Source organism: Plecotus auritus, assembly GCF_963455305.1.
Source record: "Plecotus auritus genome assembly, chromosome: X".
Classification (NCBI taxonomy): Eukaryota; Metazoa; Chordata; class Mammalia; order Chiroptera; family Vespertilionidae; genus Plecotus; species Plecotus auritus.
The window spans coordinates 131,146,977-131,167,792 of NC_137784.1; the positions used below are offsets into that span (position 1 = coordinate 131,146,977).

Sequence of the window (20,816 nt, forward strand, 5' to 3'; positions counted from 1 at the left end):
CCTTTACCTCCCAAGCCAGAGCCAGGAACTATTAGCTTCCAGGTAGGGGAAGTATATAAAGGTCAAGAATAATTTTTAAAACAGAAAGCCAAAACTTTGTTTTACTGTGTTGATTTATTAGATAATTATCTGCAGGAACTTTCCAAAAGAACATATCAGTAGAAAGCTGATATCTTTAGGCCCAGTAGGTTGGGCTAAAGCAGGGGCACAAATTGGGACCTATAGTAGGCAGGATAAAGGTCCCCAAATATAATAGATTCTAATCCATGACCTAAATATCACCTTATTTGGGAAAAATGAATTTGCAGATATGATTAAGCTAAGGATTTTGAGATGGGGAGATTATCCTAGGTTATCCAGATGGGCCTTAAATCTAATCACACTATCCTTATAAGAGAGGCAAAGGAAATCACACTCTCTCTCTCTCTCTCTCTCTCTCTCTCTCTCTCTCTCTCTCTGTCTCTCTCTCTCTCTCTCTCTCACACACACACACACACACACACACACACACTCACACATGCATGCCCATACATGCAGAGGAGGAGAAGAAGGAATATGAAGGAGCAGAGAGACATTGGAAAATTCTGACTTTGAAGATTGGAGTGATGTGGACACCACCAAAGAATGCTGGCAGCCAACAGAAGCTGGAAAAGGCAAAGAAGGTTCCTCCTGTGGAGTCTCCAGAGGGAGCTCAGTCCTGCCAAAGTTGTTCCTGACTAGGTGATACTAATTTTGGACGTCTGGCTTCCAGAGCTATGATAGAATAAATTTCTGTTGTTTTAAACCACCGGTTTGTAGCAACTTGTGACAACAGCCATAGAAAACTCATACAGGACCAAATCTCACTCATGAAGTATCAGCCACAACTCCCACACAAGCCTAATGAGCCAAAGCTAAAGATCCGATGGTCACAGAGGAGCTAGGAAGGAGCCTTGGAGAGACAACTACCAACATGCTTGCATACAAAGACTGCAGGAGGGGGGCAGTGGAATTAGTATAAAAGTTTGGACCTTGGGGATATTCCTGTGACTGCAAAGTGGAAGGAGAAATAGAAGGGGAAGCTGAGGGCTTGGATCAGTGTTACTCCCCCATGAGTGGTTTTTGAGCTAAGCAAAGGAGGGAAAACGTGAATAGAGTTACAGTGCTCTCAGCTGTTTAAGGAGCACTCTGGGTAAAGACTTGGTCACAGGCCAGTGATACCAGGAACCATCTTAATGAATTCTCAGCTAATGGCCCTCTAGCTGAAATTTGGCGCTAGAATACATCTGCCATCACAGTGGTACACAAGAAATTTAGGGGAGCCCAGCTGGTGTTGCTCAGTGGCTGAGCATCGACCTATGAACCAGGAGGTCACTGTTTGATTCCCGGTCAGGGCACATGCCCAGGTTGCAGGCTTGATTCCCAGTAGGGGGTGTGCAGGAGGCAACTGATCAATAATTCTCTCTCATCATTGATGTTTCTATCTCTCTCTCCCTCTCCTTCCTCTCTAAAATCTATAAAAAATATATTTTTTAAGAAAATCAGGGGACATGGGATGGCTGTGTATGGCAGGATGTTGGATAAATGGAGACAGAGACTGGTTGGAGGTCAAGATGCCCTTGGCCACCTTAGAGACCACCCATGGCTGTGTGTAAGGCTCAGGAGAAGGGGGTAAGGCATAGAGAAAAATATTGACTGATATTTCTACTTCGTCTAATGCCCTTTTATCAGTCTTAGGAAGTTGAAAGCAACTAATTGATTTTTCAAAAGGCAAATGACCAGGATTCTTCTGAATGAATATTCCCTTGTTACTTATGGATTTAACAAAGTAACTTTCCGCAAACTTTTAAATATTGGAGACAAAACTAATCAAACACTTCTAAACATTTAATGAAAATTACCTTCCTGCTATATCAGACTGTCCTTAGTGTTTCAAATGCCTTTAAAAGCCGGTGGGAGCCTGGATGAGGACTTAACTGTTAGGCTCCCAGTGGCCCGGGTTGGATTCCAGGGCTGTGACCGCACCGGGACCTCCCACTAGCACCAGCAGTGGCCCTGAAAGAGCAGTCTCTGGACTCAGGAAGGGAGGAGGGCTCTGAGAGGTGTTGGAGATATCACCGTGCCTTTTGCAACCTCTCACAAGCCTGGATGGCTTGGTATATGGTCTCCCCACAGGATGCTGGGAAACTTCTTCCTGATTCATGAAAGGAGTATGTGCATGAGGTACATATGCCATCCAAACGCAGGTGATCATAACCTGTCTGAATGTCTCAACTAGAGTTCAAGTTGATTTGCCCAGGCAGCTCTGAGCAATTGCTCTGGGAGGCTGTGCATTCAGCCAGGTTAGAATCCTCTGGAACAACCTTTCTCACTGGAGAACACACAGGGAGAAAGACAAGATTCTATAAAGCTGTGTGACTGGGAGGTGCGTGGGAGAGAGAGACCCCCAGGACAGGAAGCTCTCCACATCCAAATGGAAGAAGTTGTTTTCCTTTTTCCTTTGTTTCACTTTTGGGAAATCCAGATAATGCTCTTTCTTTCATGGCTTCCACTTTTATGTCTTCCTGGGAGAGCTACACAACATTAACTTCCAGTTCTCTAATTTAGTCAACAGTTTCATCAGCCTTCTGATGGCTTTTTTTTTTTTTTTTGCTTATTTTGTGCAACATAATTTAAAATTTTCAAGAATTCCCATTGCTTTTATTAATCAAATTAGCCTCTAGTATTCTTCAGGTTGACTAGATATGTCCCTATCTGTTCTTAGTGGCAACAAAGACACTGCTCTCAAAAAAGTTTCTGATGTGAACATTGAACCCTTGCTGCCAACCCAGGGAACTCTCCCTGATTCGATATTGGATCCCATGCCGAGACAGGGCACTGAAGTTGCCACTGCAGAAGATTGGCAGCTAATGGTGCTGGTGCATTTAAGATTTTATCTCTTTGACTAGTCTGTCCAGAACAGAGAAGCTATCTAGGCTGGCTCCCTGTTACCTTCAGGGACCTGAGTGCATGTGGCCATAGAAGCTCAATGCTTAATTTGAAAAATTAACACACACATAACTCAAAGAGAAGTCTCTTAGAAGCCAACTAGATTTGGTATTTCCAGACCCAGCTCAGGAAATACTCTTTTTGGCAAAGGCAACCACACCCTGGATAATCCCTGAACCATCATTCCGTCACCCAGAAAATACTCCCTTGCTTCCAATCCTCTCCTACTCATTCCCTTGGGGCTGAGGTTTTAGATGTAATTGATGTATGTTCCTTATTAGGGAGAAAGACACTTAAGACTCCTTTTATAAAATGGTGATTACAAAAGCTATTTTCATTTTCTTTAAGAGATATGATTTAAGTTTAAGCTATCACTGAAATATGGAGTTTAGGTTATGTGACTCATTTGGTTATGGGAGCAAGGGTAACTTTTTGTATACTGAAAATTATGCTGTGGCAATCAAGAGCATGCATGCATGCGGGAATAGCTAAACATACTGTATGTGTTTCCACCTCCATTCCCTTGGTTGCTAAGAAATACTGGTGATGTTTGAAGTGAAAAACTGAAAAGTTTATAGTAGAAATGGTAAGCCCCCCAAATGGAGTATTTGGATAGGGAACTATCCTGGTCTATGAATTCAGCACCCTTTGAGACCTGACCCTCCCACACACACCTCCATACAGATCAAATGAGAAACTGAAGGCCTTCCCTAAGGACCAACAGAAAACCTGGCATTTCTGGAACTAGAAATGTAAAGTCTAGAACCAGCTACTGACGTGTCACCACTCACACATACATAAGATCATTGCCCAGGACTAGGACTTAAGACAGCACCAGATAGGCATGAACCAAACTTTATCTTCGTGAGTTGATCAAGGTTTCCAGTATAGTGATTAACTACATGAACCATTGGTCAAGATAAAGACACTCTATCCTGTCCAAATTCAGATTTAAACACTATTGATTTCAAGTGGGCAATATTAACATTTTATCACCACACACCCATCCTCCTTTGCCACCCCAAAGGCAGACTAGGCAGCACTCTCTAGCCTAAAGCATCACTGAACCCTCTGTATCTTCTCCAGAAGTGTCAAGTTCAACCACATTCATGGAAGCCTCCAGTCATCATGTACTCTAGAGTGGCAATCATGGTGATGTAACTGGCCAAGTCAAGTAAATGTGACAGCCAAGCCCAGACTGAAATAAGGGAAAAAACCCACCTTTCCCCAGGACAACCACCAAACGGTCCCCAGAGTCCAAAGCAAAAACTATATGAAACATAATGATACACATGAAGTATATAAAATCTTATTTGTGTTTTTCATTGTCTGAATGAACCAATGTGCTCTTCATCCATGACACTATTACCCATCTTCCTCCTACCTAGAAACAAGCAGTTCTTTTCCTAATCTTATTTTCCACTATTTCTCTCTGTAACATCATTATATTTTTCCAAAAGGATCTCCGTTCAAAGCTTCAATCCAGGCCCCAGTTCCCAGCACTATAATATCATAGGTTATGTGTTTTTCCCAGTTAAGTGGGGAAATGATCCAAAACAAATCATACAAAAAAATAGGAGGACTCCATATTGTCAAGATATCAGTTCTTCCCAACTTGATCTATAGATTCAAAGCAGTCCCAATAAAAATCCCAGCAAGTTATTTTGTGGTTATCAACAAACTTATTCTAAAATTTATATGGATCCCTGGCTGGTGTGGATCAATTGGCTGAGCACTGCCCCGTGCACCAAAAGGTTGCTATTTTGATTCCAAGTCAGGGCACATGTAGCTCAGTGGTTGAGTGTGAACCTATGAACCACTAGGTCAGGATTTGATTCCTGGCCAGGGCACATGCCAGGGTTGCAGGCTTGATCCCCAGTGTGGGGCATGCTGGAGGCAGCTGATCAATGATTCTCTATCATTATTGATGTTTCTCTCCCTTCCTCTCTGAAATCAATAAAACTATATTTTAAAAAAATAATAAAATTTATATGGAGAGGCAAAAGATTCAGAAAGGCCAACTCAATATTAAAGGAGAAGAACAAAGTTGGAGGACTGACACTACCCTATTTCAAGACTTACTATAAAGCCACAGTAATCAAGACTGTGGTATTGGTGAAAGAATAAACAAATATATCAATGGAACAGAGTAGAGAGCCTATAAATAGACCAGCATAAATATAGTCAACTGATCTTATACAAAGGAGCAAAGATGGTGCTTTAGACCTGTGATTTTTAACTGGTATGCTGCAGCACACTGGTGTGCTGCAAGAATTTTTAGAACATGCAATACCTGCCTATATAGTCAAGGCACTGACCTCTTTTTCCTTAGATTGTCAAATAAAAGATGAAAACAGCCAACTCAATAGCCATCAATGTGAATGAATAACAATTATAACTATTTTTGACAGATCTGCTATATATATATATATATATATATATATATATATATATATATTGCAGTGCTGCAGAATTTTAGTAATTAGTTTGTGTGTGCCATGAGATGAAAAGGGTTGAAAATTGCTATTTTAGACAAATGGTGCTGGAATAACTGAACATCAACGTGCAAAAAATGAATTTAGACAAATACCCTAACCATTCACAAAAAATTAACTCACAATGACTATAGGCCTAAAAGTAAAACACAAAACTATAAAATTCCTAGAAGAAAACAGAGGAGAAAATATAGATGACCTTGGGTATAGTGATGACTTTTTAAACACAACACCAAAGGCACAATCCATGAAAGAAGTAATTGCTAAGCTATATGTCATTAAAATTGAAAACTTCTATGAAAGACATTATCAAGAGAATGAAAATGTAAGCCACAGATTGGAAGAAAATATTTGCAAAAGACACATCTTATAGAAGACTGGTATCCAAAATATACAAAGGGCACTTAAAGCTCAACAATAAGAAAATAAACAACTTGATTAAAAAGTGAGCAAAAGATCTGAAAAGGCATATCACCAAAGAAGATATACAGATGGCAACTAAACATATGCCACAATACATCATATGTCATCAAGGCAATGCAAATTAAAACAATGATATACCACTACCCACCTCTTAGAATGGCCAAAATTTTAAACCCTGACAACACCAAATGCTGGTGAGGATATTGAACAACAGGAGCTCTCATTCATTGCTGGTGGGAATGCAAAATAGTACAGCCACTTTGGAATACAGTTCAGCAGGTCTAACAAAGCTAAACATAGTCTCACTATACAATTTAGCAATAGTGCTCCTTGGTATTCGCCTGAAGGAACTTAAAACTTATGTCCACACAAAACCCTGTACAAGGATGTTTATAACAAATGGAGTGGATACAGAGACATGGAAGCATGAAACAGAGTGCAGAATCTTGGAGGGAAGGTGGAAGAGGGTGGATGGGTAGGAAATAATCAACCATAGACCTTGTATGCATATATACATAACCCATGAACACAGACAATAGGGTGGTGAAGGTCTAGGGTGGGGGACAGGGATGGGCTGACGGGGATCAACTGGGGGAAAAGGGAACATATGTAATACTTTCAACAATAAAGATTAATAAAAAATTTTAAAAGATCTTTTTTACAGCTTTATTAATAACTAGAGGCCCTGTGCATGAAATTCGTGCATGGGGGAGGTGTGTGTGTGTGTGTGTCCCTCAGCCCAGCCTGCACCCTCTCCAATCTGGGACCCCTCGAGGAATGTCTGACTGCCCGTTTAGGCCCAATCTCACCGGGATAGGGCCTAAACGGGCAGTCGGACATCCCTCTCACAATCCAGGACTGCTGGCTCCCAACCGCTCACCTGCCTGCCTGCCTGATTGCCCCTAACTGCTTCTGCCTGCCAGCCTGATCACCCCTAATCACTCCTCTGCCAGCCTGACTGACACCTAACTTCTCTCCTGCTGGCCCAATTGCCCCCAACTGCCCTCCCCTGCAGGCCTGGTCCTCCCCAACTCCTCTCCCTTGCTGGCCTGGTTCCCCCCAACTTCCCTCTCCTACAGGCCTGGTCCCCCCCAACTTCCCTCCCTTCCAGGCCTGGTTGCCCCCATGTGCCCTCCCCTGCAGGCCTCCCTTCAACTGCCCTCCCTTGCTGGCCTGGTCACCCTTACTGCCCTCCCCTGCAGGCCTTGTCCCCCCCAACTGCCCTCCCTTGCTGGCCTGATCGCCCACAACTGCCCTCCCCTGTGGGCCATCTTGTGGCGGCCATCTTATGTCCACATGGGGGGGGGGCATCTTGTGTGTTGGAGTGATGGTCAATTTGCATATTACCTCTTTATTATATACGTTTGCAAAAACTTGGAAGCAACCAAGATGTCCTTCAGTAGGTGAATGAATGAATAACCTGTGGTACATCCAGAAAATGAAATACTATTTAGTTTTAAAAAGAAATGAGCTATCAAGCCATGAAAAGACATGGAGGAAACTTAATGCATATTAATAACTGAAAGAAGTCAATCTGACAAGGCTACATACTGTGTGATTCCAAGTACGTGACATTCTGGGAAAAGCAAAACTATGGAGACAGTAAAAAGACCAGTGGTTTCCAGAATTTAGAGGAGAAGAAGAGATGAATTGCCAGAGCACAGGGGCTTTTTAAGGGCAGTAAAACTATTCTGTATGATACTGTAATGATGGATACATGTCATTATACATTTGTCAAAACTCAGAGAATGTACAATACCAAGCGTGAACTCTAATGTAAACTATGGACTTTGGGTGATGATGGTGTGTGAGGGTGGGTTCACTGATTGATTGTAACAAATGTACCACTCTGGTGCCGGATGCCAATAGTGCAGGAGGCTGTGCATGTGTGAGGGACAGGGAGTATGTTGGAAAACTCTGTACTTTCCACTCAATTTTGCTGTGAACTTAAAATTGCTCTAAAAATACAAGTTTATTAATTAAAAATAACACATTTGTACTGGCTTCGAAGGTCTTCTATTTGAACAGAGGAGACAATATTCTTCACTGTCCTTTGGGCACAGAGTGGAGGAGCCCCTACATCAGGATCAAGGTTAACTCCAATTACAAAAGGGTCCAAAAGCTGAACATATTAAAACTATCACCTCGACTCTGGTGTCCCCAAATTCTTCTTTCCAGACATCCAGGGCATCTTCACATCTGCTTCACTGAGCCTGGCTGGGACCTCTACATTGCTCTTTCCAGAAAACTTCCAGATGCTTCGTTGCCTTGGCTATACTGAATATCTCTCCTTGAGGTCTCATAACTTTGCCATTCACTCACAGTGCGACTTTGGGCTAGTCACATCCCTTCTCTTGGCTGCACTTTCTGCTTCTGTAAGTTGAGTAGAAGGTTGAGCCCTCAGAGTGGCAAAACTCAGATCAGGATGAGGTCCTTTAGATCAGCATCCTATTTCATTGCTTTTCTAGGTTCACAAAAAGCTGATTTAGAAATTGGCAACAAAGCATTTTATGAGAGATGGATGCTGAGTACCCTCTGAGATATTTTTAGGGGAAAAAGACACACATAATAGACTTTCAAAGATCCCAACAAGGTCCCATTCCATATGCCATAGAAAGAAAATCATTACTTTTGGAGGAAGACAATTTTAGAAAAGTTTGCCATCTTCATACATGATTGAGCAAAAGGAAACCTGCCAATTTCCTCTCTTGTAAATGTGACAGGGATTGTGAGTGGACAGAAACAATGGAAGGAAGTTCTAATGTGGATATAGCCCTCAGGGGAGAAATGTCTACTACTGAATGGTCTATGGGAAACAATTTAGGAACCAATTTCAGCTCTACCTGAAATAAGGTACATTTAACGTGTGCCTGAGCACATTTGAGCCTCATGAGTAGAATAAGGATAATGTTAGTACCTACCTGCCAGGGTTCTGGTGAGAGGTGATGAAATAACTCCTATGAAGATTTTCAGGAAGGTTGACCAGGGAAAAACCCTTAAGGGACATTGCTACTACACCCCTCCCTGACAACTAGTAGGCAGACAAGGGTAATACACCATCTCATGTGGGGTCCAACAGCATGTGGACAGTTCTGTGTCACACCCAGTACTACCCAGGGCTACCCAGACCTAGCTGGGTAGATGAGCCTCACATGGGCAACAACCACAAGCCCCTCCTTGTGTGAGTGGAGAGAGGCCTGCTAAGAGGAGGCCAGGAGCACACAGACCACTGGGCCATCTGCCTGCAGGGTAGTCACTCTCTCTCTCTTTCCTATGCCTCCTGGGATCCAACTGATACTGCAAAACCCACAGCCCATCACTAACAGGGAAAGGCAGGTTCAAGGGGATAGGCTCCAAATGGAGAAAGCAGTTTCTCCAGACACCGGATTTGTGGTGCACAGATTGTGAAAAGACCCAGCCAACCTAGACACTGGGTCACCCACTTTGAGGCAGGCCCTTGTAACAGGGCAGCTAATCACTTTGGCCCACTCTGCACCTTCAGTGGCAGACACCTGCAGCCCTCAGCCCCCAATTGAGGTGTGGGCAACGTCCTGCGTGGTGTGCATGAGCATGCATGTGTGCCTGTGCCTTCTAGTCCACAGAATCCCACCAGGTGCCCCTCTAGACCACGTGCTCCTTGCCCAGCCTTGGGACAGGACCAGCCCTGGGAGGAGAGAGGAGAGAGGGAGGGAGAGGGGAAGAGCAGGTGAAGAAGCCCCAGAAGCTCCCCACCCCTGGCCTGAAGGCAGCCCTAGCAGGTGCACCATGGGCCCCTCCAACCACTCCAGGGCTGGCATCCCAGGGTGTGGGCATCTCCCAACTCTGGCGCCCCCAAGGGTCATTTCTGGGAGGGGTGGGAGCCAGGATGGGATCCCAGAGGGGCACATCAACTCTCTGACCCTAACCCACCCCACTTGTGCCCACACCCCCTCCGGGGCTTGGGGAGGAGCCAGTGACTTCAGCAGAGGTTCCAGGGCTCCAGCAGCTCTGGAAACAGCCCCGTCACGTGACCCGCGCGAACCAATGGCCCTGCCGTCTCCCAGGCAACACAGAGGGTCCCAGTTCCTCCTCCACTGTGCCCCTGCTCCTGGTCCGCACTGCAGAGAGCCCTGGCAAGCTGACAGGCGCTGATGCGCAGGCCCACATGCAGCCCTGAGACAGGGACAGGGAAAGGAAGAGGGAGAGACAGCCAGAGAGCCTGGGAAGGAGAGGCGTCCCTCCTGCTGGGACCTGGATCAGAAAGGACCACCCGCAGGACAAGGTAGGGGACTCAGGGAGGGTGAGCTTAGCCCCTGGAGACCCAGCCACCCTCCGCCCACGCCAGCAGGACCGCAGCTGCCCGCCAGGGCTGGGAGCAGTGTGGGGAGGAAGAGAATGGCAGTCCAGGCTGGGCTGCAGAGGCGCTGCCAGGGCAAGGAAGGCAGCGCGGGGTGGGAGGAGGGGGTCTGCATTAACCTCTCTCTCGCCCCATTGCTGTTCACAGGCAGTGCACACCTGGCACGTCCTCTCTGAGTCCTAGGCTCCCCCACCCCCAATTCATTTCCCACCCAGTGCCGCCCTGGTCTGCACCCTGAACCGGTTCCCGCCGCTAGTAGCAGCCCCCACGCTGGCGCTGGCAGACACCGAGGCCATGGAGGTGACGATGCTGCAGGACTGGTGCAGGTGGATGGGCATCAGCGCCCGCAGGGGTCTGCTCATCCTGGGCATCCCGGAGGACTGTGACGAAGACGAGCTGCACGAGTCCCTGGAGGCCTCCCTGTGGCAAATGGGCCACTTTGAGGTGCTGGGCAAAGTGTTTCGAGAGGAGGACAATGCCAGTGCGGCCCTGGTGGAGCTGGACCGGGAAGTCAACTATGCTTTGGTTCCCAGGGAGATCCCAGGCATCGGGCGTCCCTGGAACGTGGTCTTTGTGCCCCGATGCTCAGGCGAGGACTTTCTGGGTCGCGTGTTCCACTTCTTGGAGCAACAGGGGCAGACTGTGGAGAGCGTGGCCGGAGCCCTGGGGCTGGGGCTGCGCAAGGTGTGCTGGCTGAGGTCTGTCAGTCAGGCCATCCAGCCCTGGGTGGAGACAGTGCGGTACCAGCCCCTGGGGGTGTTCTCAGGGAGGGACCAGCCAGCCCCGGGGGAGGAGTCCTTTGAGGCCTGGCTGGACCACACCACTGACATGCTGCTTGTGTGGCAAGGGGTCTCAGAAAGGGAGAGGAGGAGGAGGCTGATAGAAGGCCTCCGAGGGACGGCCCTGCAGCTGGTGCACGAGCTCCTGGCGGAGAACCCTGCCAGGACGGCCCAGGACTGCCTGGCCGCCCTGATCCAGGTGTTTGGAGACCACGAGTCCCCGGCCACCCTGCGGGTCAAGTGTCTGACCGCTCAGCGACAGTCAGGCGAGACTCTCTCCGCTTTCGTGTTGCGGCTGGAAGTCCTGCTACAGAAAGCCATGCAGGAGGGGGCCCTGGACAAGGCCTCAGCCGACCACTTGCGCGTGAGGCAGGTGCTCACCAGGGCCAACATTATTGAGCCGCTGCAAGAGGCCCTGAGGAAGCTGGGCACGGTGGGGAGGCGTCCAACTTTCCTGGAGATGCTGGGGCTGGTTCATGAGACTGAGGCATGGGAGGCCAATATAGCCAGGAGCCTGAGAGCCCAGCCGGCACAAGGGGCTGCTGCCACGGCCAGTGCCCAGGCGGATGCCAGAGCCAAAGCGCAGGCCGAGGGTGACAAGGTGGAGGAGAAGCAGCAGGCGCAGGAGAATAGTGACAACCACGCCCCTGCCCCTGCAGGCCTGGGTCACACAGGGCTCTCAGAGGCCCCTGGGGGGCCCCTGCCTGCCCACATGGGCAGTGCTTCCGGGGCAGGTCCAGGAGGTCCTGGCGCTGCGCCAGAGGGCCTGGCCCGGGCGGGAGACCAGGAGGCCGAGGAGCACTCCCAGGAGGGGCTCAAGCCCATCCCGGAGGAGTCGGAAAGTGAGGACGGGGCTGGGGAGCTGAGCCCCCCCATGTCCTCCCCTGGAAAATAGGCTCACGAGGCCCGGCGCCCTCCTCTCCTCTCGGGCAGCAGAGCCCTGGAGGCGGGGGGAGGCCAGGCCAGGGCAACCTCCTCACCCCACATGGGGAGCAGGGCCCAGGGAAGGGCCCACCCAGCCCACACCAAATCCCTTATTCCCCCACCACCCTATGGGGCCCTGACCACACCATCAGCCCTTCCAAGTCACCAAGATGACCATGTTCGACACCCAATGGGGTGGGGAGAGGTGCCCCCATATGGTAGCGCCACACCTGGCCTCGGCCCCAGCCTCGGCCCCTGCCAACTTGGGCAGCTGGCCTGGGAGCACCGCTGAGCAGCCCATCTCAGCCTAGGAGAGGGGCACCTGAAGACATCTGCCACCCGCGTGGAACTGGGAGACGTTAGAGCCCATCACAGGGGTGCCACTCTTGGGGACCCCCATCCTCCATCCCCTGGGAAGCCCCCAACTCATTTCTCTATAGCCCCATAGTGACCCACGTGTCAAGTAATCACGCCCCCTCCACACACACACACAGGCCATGGTGCCTGTGCAGTACCACCTGGTGTGTGTGAACCCAGGTGGGTGTCCTGGCCTACCCCCCGGGGCAGCCACCCCTCAGCCCCGGCACGTGCTGTGAGCCCCACTGCCAGCCAAGGCTCTGCCAGCTCTCGTCCAGTGTCGTGAGCTCAGCCTCTGCTTTCTCGGTGTAGATTTAGGCCAACCGCTGCTTGTGCTTGTGGAGATGTGTGTGTTCTTCTCTGAGCTGTTCCCCACCACCACTCCTACCCCGGACGGAGACCCTGAGCCCGGGCCCAGAAGAACGGATGAGAAGGGCGGACCAGGGCGCGTCTGGCGCTCACCCAGTGACCTCTGGTGGGAAAAAATAGACCAGGGACAGAAGGCGGCTGCTGGAGGCTCCATGGGGACTGTGCTCTGATGTCACCCTGTTGTTCCCTGTGACTCAGTTTCCTCAGCATGCTGGAGTGTCCCCTGCTGTGTTTTCCAGTATCTTGTGTCTGCTCAGTGCAGGCCATAGGGCAGGGCCAGGTCCCAACATGTCGTCCAGAGGGGGAGGGGAGCCTTGCAGTGCGTGGACATGACCTGTGTCCATGGTCCTACAAAGTCCAATCAAAGGGCCCTCAGGGAGGGGCTATGGAGGGAGGGCCACAGTGTGGGGGACATTTAAGGCACCTCGTTAGGGACCCCAGGAGAAGGGGGTGTGACCTGTGGGCTCTATTGGCCATTAGAAGTTCCTCTCTGTGTTGTCATTCCCTTTCTTCAATGGATTCAATAAATGTTTCTCTTCAATAAACATCATTGAATGTTTCAGCTCAGTTTCGCCTCTGCTGTGGGCAATTGAGGGAAGGGTCTGCTGGGGGTGAGGCTGGAGGGGCAATAGTAATCTGGTACTCAGGATCATCCTTGGGCTATGTTTTGGACAGGGTCCAAGTAGGTTTGTCAGTTCCCCTGGCCTAGAAGCACTGAAATCAGGAATTTGCAGGAATTGGCAGTGGCTATTTAGGTCCCTAGGAGGCCCAGGAATAAGTGGCTTAGAGGTTGGCGAGAGGGGAGAAACTGCAGATAGGACTAGAGATCCTAGGATCCTTGACAGGGGTGTGGGCGCCCAGGGTGTCATTAGGTTAGGGAGGTCATGTGTACAGTCCAGAGACCAGAGGGCCATAGAAAGGCCCTGACGTGAGGTCAGATGTCCTTGCAAGTAGCTCTGTGCAGGACTCTGGGGTGTAGTGAGGTGACTGCCTACACATCCCTGGTCAGCAGCCTACCCCTGCCAGCTGACAAGTGGCCAGCCTTGGTGTTCACAATGAGGGATGTCTGGGGGACAGGAGTGTGTGATGGGTGAAGAATGGAGGGCGGGCCAGGTGGGGTTTCACAGTGCTTATGCAATGCCAGTGGGGAGGAAAGGCTGGACAGACAGCCCAGGCATCCCACAGAGGGGCTACTTCTACCCTTCCGAACCTGCCACAGTGTTGCATACCCTGAGAAATCAAAACCAAACTATAGGAGTGTCTAGTGAAGACCGAGTTCAGAAATGTTCAGGTCACATGCAGAGAAGGAAGGCACCCTAGAGGAGCAGCAATCTTTGCAACCATAGTAGCAACCAGTACAGTAAATCCCACAAAGGGGAGCAGCCAAGCTATTTAGGGCCTAGGAGGCTGTCCTGAAGAAGTCGCCTATGGGTGCTGGGCATAAATCCTTTCCTGGCCCCCCAATACCGCCCCCAGCAGACCCTTCCCTCAATTGCCCACAGCAGAGGCGAAACTGAGCTGAAACATTCAATGATGTTTATTGAAGAGAAACATTTATTGAATCCATTGAAGAAAGGGAATGACAACACAGAGAGGAACTTCTAATGGCCAATAGAGCCCACAGGTCACACCCCCTTCTCCTGGGGTCCCTAACGAGGTGCCTTAAATGTCCCCCACACTGTGGCCCTCCCTCCATAGCCCCTCCCTGAGGGCCCTTTGATTGGACTTTGTAGGACCATGGACACAGGTCATGTCCACGCACTGCAAGGCTCCCCTCCCCCTCTGGACGACATGTTGGGACCTGGCCCTGCCCTATGGCCTGCACTGAGCAGACACAAGATACTGGAAAACACAGCAGGGGACACTCCAGCATGCTGAGGAAACTGAGTCACAGGGAACAACAGGGTGACATCAGAGCACAGTCCCCATGGAGCCTCCAGCAGCCGCCTTCTGTCCCTGGTCTATTTTTTCCCACCAGAGGTCACTGGGTGAGCGCCAGACGCGCCCTGGTCCGCCCTTCTCATCCGTTCTTCTGGGCCCGGGCTCAGGGTCTCCGTCCGGGGTAGGAGTGGTGGTGGGGAACAGCTCAGAGAAGAACACACACATCTCCACAAGCACAAGCAGCGGTTGGCCTAAATCTACACCGAGAAAGCAGAGGCTGAGCTCACGACACTGGACGAGAGCTGGCAGAGCCTTGGCTGGCAGTGGGGCTCACAGCACGTGCCGGGGCTGAGGGGTGGCTGCCCCGGGGGGTAGGCCAGGACACCCACCTGGGTTCACACACACCAGGTGGTACTGCACAGGCACCATGGCCTGTGTGTGTGTGTGGAGGGGGCGTGATTACTTGACACGTGGGTCACTATGGGGCTATAGAGAAATGAGTTGGGGGCTTCCCAGGGGATGGAGGATGGGGGTCCCCAAGAGTGGCACCCCTGTGATGGGCTCTAACGTCTCCCAGTTCCACGCGGGTGGCAGATGTCTTCAGGTGCCCCTCTCCTAGGCTGAGATGGGCTGCTCAGCGGTGCTCCCAGGCCAGCTGCCCAAGTTGGCAGGGGCCGAGGCTGGGGCCGAGGCCAGGTGTGGCGCTACCATATGGGGGCACCTCTCCCCACCCCATTGGGTGTCGAACATGGTCATCTTGGTGACTTGGAAGGGCTGATGGTGTGGTCAGGGCCCCATAGGGTGGTGGGGGAATAAGGGATTTGGTGTGGGCTGGGTGGGCCCTTCCCTGGGCCCTGCTCCCCATGTGGGGTGAGGAGGTTGCCCTGGCCTGGCCTCCCCCCGCCTCCAGGGCTCTGCTGCCCGAGAGGAGAGGAGGGCGCCGGGCCTCGTGAGCCTATTTTCCAGGGGAGGACATGGGGGGGCTCAGCTCCCCAGCCCCGTCCTCACTTTCCGACTCCTCCGGGATGGGCTTGAGCCCCTCCTGGGAGTGCTCCTCGGCCTCCTGGTCTCCCGCCCGGGCCAGGCCCTCTGGCGCAGCGCCAGGACCTCCTGGACCTGCCCCGGAAGCACTGCCCATGTGGGCAGGCAGGGGCCCCCCAGGGGCCTCTGAGAGCCCTGTGTGACCCAGGCCTGCAGGGGCAGGGGCGTGGTTGTCACTATTCTCCTGCGCCTGCTGCTTCTCCTCCACCTTGTCACCCTCGGCCTGCGCTTTGGCTCTGGCATCCGCCTGGGCACTGGCCGTGGCAGCAGCCCCTTGTGCCGGCTGGGCTCTCAGGCTCCTGGCTATATTGGCCTCCCATGCCTCAGTCTCATGAACCAGCCCCAGCATCTCCAGGAAAGTTGGACGCCTCCCCACCGTGCCCAGCTTCCTCAGGGCCTCTTGCAGCGGCTCAATAATGTTGGCCCTGGTGAGCACCTGCCTCACGCGCAAGTGGTCGGCTGAGGCCTTGTCCAGGGCCCCCTCCTGCATGGCTTTCTGTAGCAGGACTTCCAGCCGCAACACGAAAGCGGAGAGAGTCTCGCCTGACTGTCGCTGAGCGGTCAGACACTTGACCCGCAGGGTGGCCGGGGACTCGTGGTCTCCAAACACCTGGATCAGGGCGGCCAGGCAGTCCTGGGCCGTCCTGGCAGGGTTCTCCGCCAGGAGCTCGTGCACCAGCTGCAGGGCCGTCCCTCGGAGGCCTTCTATCAGCCTCCTCCTCCTCTCCCTTTCTGAGACCCCTTGCCACACAAGCAGCATGTCAGTGGTGTGGTCCAGCCAGGCCTCAAAGGACTCCTCCCCCGGGGCTGGCTGGTCCCTCCCTGAGAACACCCCCAGGGGCTGGTACCGCACTGTCTCCACCCAGGGCTGGATGGCCTGACTGACAGACCTCAGCCAGCACACCTTGCGCAGCCCCAGCCCCAGGGCTCCGGCCACGCTCTCCACAGTCTGCCCCTGTTGCTCCAAGAAGTGGAACACGCGACCCAGAAAGTCCTCGCCTGAGCATCGGGGCACAAAGACCACGTTCCAGGGACGCCCGATGCCTGGGATCTCCCTGGGAACCAAAGCATAGTTGACTTCCCGGTCCAGCTCCACCAGGGCCGCACTGGCATTGTCCTCCTCTCGAAACACTTTGCCCAGCACCTCAAAGTGGCCCATTTGCCACAGGGAGGCCTCCAGGGACTCGTGCAGCTCGTCTTCGTCACAGTCCTCCGGGATGCCCAGGATGAGCAGACCCCTGCGGGCGCTGATGCCCATCCACCTGCACCAGTCCTGCAGCATCGTCACCTCCATGGCCTCGGTGTCTGCCAGCGCCAGCGTGGGGGCTGCTACTAGCGGCGGGAACCGGTTCAGGGTGCAGACCAGGGCGGCACTGGGTGGGAAATGAATTGGGGGTGGGGGAGCCTAGGACTCAGAGAGGACGTGCCAGGTGTGCACTGCCTGTGAACAGCAATGGGGCGAGAGAGAGGTTAATGCAGACCCCCTCCTCCCACCCCGCGCTGCCTTCCTTGCCCTGGCAGCGCCTCTGCAGCCCAGCCTGGACTGCCATTCTCTTCCTCCCCACACTGCTCCCAGCCCTGGCGGGCAGCTGCGGTCCTGCTGGCGTGGGCGGAGGGTGGCTGGGTCTCCAGGGGCTAAGCTCACCCTCCCTGAGTCCCCTACCTTGTCCTGCGGGTGGTCCTTTCTGATCCAGGTCCCAGCAGGAGGGACGCCTCTCCTTCCCAGGCTCTCTGGCTGTCTCTCCCTCTTCCTTTCCCTGTCCCTGTCTCAGGGCTGCATGTGGGCCTGCGCATCAGCGCCTGTCAGCTTGCCAGGGCTCTCTGCAGTGCGGACCAGGAGCAGGGGCACAGTGGAGGAGGAACTGGGACCCTCTGTGTTGCCTGGGAGACGGCAGGGCCATTGGTTCGCGCGGGTCACGTGACGGGGCTGTTTCCAGAGCTGCTGGAGCCCTGGAACCTCTGCTGAAGTCACTGGCTCCTCCCCAAGCCCCGGAGGGGGTGTGGGCACAAGTGGGGTGGGTTAGGGTCAGAGAGTTGATGTGCCCCTCTGGGATCCCATCCTGGCTCCCACCCCTCCCAGAAATGACCCTTGGGGGCGCCAGAGTTGGGAGATGCCCACACCCTGGGATGCCAGCCCTGGAGTGGTTGGAGGGGCCCATGGTGCACCTGCTAGGGCTGCCTTCAGGCCAGGGGTGGGGAGCTTCTGGGGCTTCTTCACCTGCTCTTCCCCTCTCCCTCCCTCTCTCCTCTCTCCTCCCAGGGCTGGTCCTGTCCCAAGGCTGGGCAAGGAGCACGTGGTCTAGAGGGGCACCTGGTGGGATTCTGTGGACTAGAAGGCACAGGCACACATGCATGCTCATGCACACCACGCAGGACGTTGCCCACACCTCAATTGGGGGCTGAGGGCTGCAGGTGTCTGCCACTGAAGGTGCAGAGTGGACCAAAGTGATTAGCTGCCCTGTGACAGGGGCCAGCCCTGTGCAAGATGCGATGGCCTCTCCCATTTAGCTTGCTGCAAGTCTCAAATTAATAAATGGGCTTGTGCTAAAGTTCTACTCCTTGGGACTGTATCTTACTGTCCATCTTTGGCAATTCCTTTCCCCTTATAGCCTTGCTTCGGTGGAACAACGGAATTGGGATCTCTGCCTGAGGGTGTGCATAGGAAGCTGGTGTGTACCCAATGTGTCTCCTATCCCCTGTGCCCTGACCAGCCTCTTGGGCTCTTGGACAGTGCTCTCTAGGCCCCTGAGGACAGCATGCGTGTTGTGCCGCTCCAGAGATCTCTGTCTGTCTGACCCGGAGTCCATCCCCTTTTCTTTGTCACCTGGGGTAGATACTGCACCAGAGCAGTGCTGCCTCAGTTCAAAACACCTCCAATCCCAAGGGTCTCATCATCTTGCACCTGTCTCATTATGTGATCTGGGACCCCGTGAATAGCCTCTCCATCTGTGAGATGGTAGACAGGTTTCCTCAGGGTCACACCTCCAGGTATTTGCCTACCCCCACCCCTTTTCTTTTGTTGCTTGGCATCTGGTCAGAATCCTTCTCTGTGACTTGCTTTCCGCACTCAACCTTTACTGCTCAAAATTTCCCCGCACTCAAAATTACTGCTCACGTGTCCAGCTTGCTCATGCTCCTTGTTAAATCACAGCCCTTGTTTTTTTGTCTATGACCCTATGGATTGGCATTCAGGTTGTTCCCAGTCTTCAGCCGTTACAGCCACTGTTGTCAGCAGTACCCTGCACATACCTGTTTGAGCCACTGTCGGGACTAAGGCTTTGGCATGTATACCAAGAAGTGGTTTTGTTGGGACTACGGCTGTGCCTATTGCCGCCATGATTAGGCATTGCTACTCCATTATCTGCCATGTGTGGCTTCGCTCACTTCCCCCAGCAGCTCAGGAGTAGTCCAGTGTACCTCACAGCCTGAGCAGCCTTTGGTCTTGTCCAGATTTGACCATTTGCCCATCCCATGGGGAGAGGCACTACCCTGTTACCATGTATCTTCCATGTCCCTTGTCATCAGTGAGGTTGGGCATCTTCACACAAGTTTTTTGGCCATTCCTAGTTCTTCTTTTGTGAATCTTCTTTCCTTGTTTTCTCACCAGGGTTGAGAAACATTGTTGACCTCTTTCTAGGAGAAAGGTCCTAGTGTCAAGTTCAAAGGCACTCTCATATTTTTACACTCACCTGTCTCCGAGAAGTAGACCACATTGGAGTTTGTCTCATAGTTGCACCTTGGCTTGCCTATATGGTCTTACTCCCTCCCCCAACCTTCCTACCTCCTGGCTTGTAAATGAAGAAACATGAGTGTTCCATCACAAACCACGTTTCCCAGTTGACCTTGTGCATAGACTCCTTTCCCTTATCCCCATTGAATGCCAAGACTGCCTGTTATACAGGTGAACTGCTGCTCTTAATACCCGCCTGGCAAATTTCTGACCACTGAACCTCAGCATTAGTCTAACTGCCATGGCTTGCACCTCATGCTATCCGCTTTCTTGGTTTCCACCATGATTTGCTTGGGCTCCTTCCTTTGCTTGGGTATTCCCATGGGAGCATATGTGGGTCCTGTGTCACCAACTGTTGATTCAGTTCCACTGCTTTCAGTCTCACCTCTTTCTACCTTCCTTTTGTCCCTTCCTGTTGACTCTCCAGCTCTGCCTCAGAGCACCCACTCTGCCAGGGCTGGGCTGTGATGCATCTACTGTCTCTCCTTTGTCATCTCATTTTGCTCCACCTCTCAACACAGTTGATGCTCCTTCCTTCTCAAAACAGTTTCCTTTCTCTGCTTCTGTGACATCCCACCTTCTGGCTGGTCTCCTCCCTCTTTGCCTACTTATCCTTAGAATTCCCAACAGCAGCATGGGAGCAGTTCTGTGTGCCCCACAGCCTGAGCATCCTTCGGTTTGGCCTGGCTTTGATTATTTGCCCCCTCCCCGCCAGTTCAGTGTGGTGATGGTAGACTCCCAGCCTCAGCTCTGGAAACCCCAAGGTCCTCTCATTGGAGGGTTTGTCTGCCTGCCAATGATTCCAAATGTTCCTCTTCCCTGAGCTCCACATGTGCTCATCAAACTGCCTACCTGGATGCTCCATGGGAATTTTAGAAGGAATATGTCCAAGCCAGAGCACTTCATCCCCCTCAGCACACTTACTTCTTTCCCAGTATTCCCCAAGGGCTCCACCTACCACCTGGTTGCTCAAGCAAAGATGCCAAGATTCTTTATTCCCTCTCCTTTGTTCCTGATCCCAGTCTAATCCATCATCAGATTTTATTGACATTAGTCATTGATTGCTGCCCCTCTCCATGTCTCTGTAGTCCATGAACCTGCCTCCTTCTCTCTCTGCCTCTACTCTGCTCCTCTCTCTACTCCACTTCCACCCATATGGCAGCCAAGGCAAACTCTGCAACACCCCTCTCCTCCCTGGTGACAGGTCCTCCCTGTGTTTCTCCATCTCCTTAGAGTAAATTCCAAAGTCCTCCTCCCCTGGTCAGCAGTCCCCCCCACCCTGAAGATGGCCTTCTCTTTCTTCACCACCCACCCCCAGGTCCTGTCACTAGAGTCCTGCTGCATTGGCCTTCTCAGTTGGTCCCAGAGCACACTCAGCTCATCCTCACCTGTGGTCTTTACCTTTCCTCTTCCGCTATAAGGGACAATCCACAGCAAGAACTTCCCATGGTGGCATCCTTCTCTTTCTCCTCCTCTCCTTCATTCAAGTCTCAGCTGAAATTTCCCCTCCTTCC

At 52.0% G+C, this 20,816-nt stretch overlaps 2 protein-coding genes across 2 annotated transcripts; one reads left to right on the forward strand and one right to left on the reverse strand.

Moving 5' to 3' along the window:
* Positions 1 to 9,945: 9,945 nt before the first annotated feature.
* On the forward strand, positions 9,946 to 13,217 carry LOC308239392 (paraneoplastic antigen-like protein 6B). The gene is made up of 2 exons (XM_080652224.1): positions 9,946 to 10,146; positions 10,369 to 13,217. Exon 2 carries the CDS (start codon positions 10,516 to 10,518, stop codon positions 11,893 to 11,895), a length of 1,380 nt encoding a protein of 459 aa, XP_080508350.1. The 5' UTR covers positions 9,946 to 10,146; positions 10,369 to 10,515; the 3' UTR covers positions 11,896 to 13,217.
* Positions 13,218 to 14,164: 947 nt separating this feature from the next.
* PNMA6A (PNMA family member 6A) lies at positions 14,165 to 17,436 on the reverse strand. The gene is made up of 2 exons (XM_080652652.1): positions 17,236 to 17,436; positions 14,165 to 17,013 (listed from the first exon to the last, which is right to left on the reverse strand). The coding sequence occupies exon 2, from the start codon at positions 16,864 to 16,866 to the stop codon at positions 15,487 to 15,489; it is 1,380 nt and encodes a 459-aa protein (XP_080508778.1). The 5' UTR covers positions 16,867 to 17,013; positions 17,236 to 17,436; the 3' UTR covers positions 14,165 to 15,486.
* Positions 17,437 to 20,816: the final 3,380 nt, after the last annotated feature.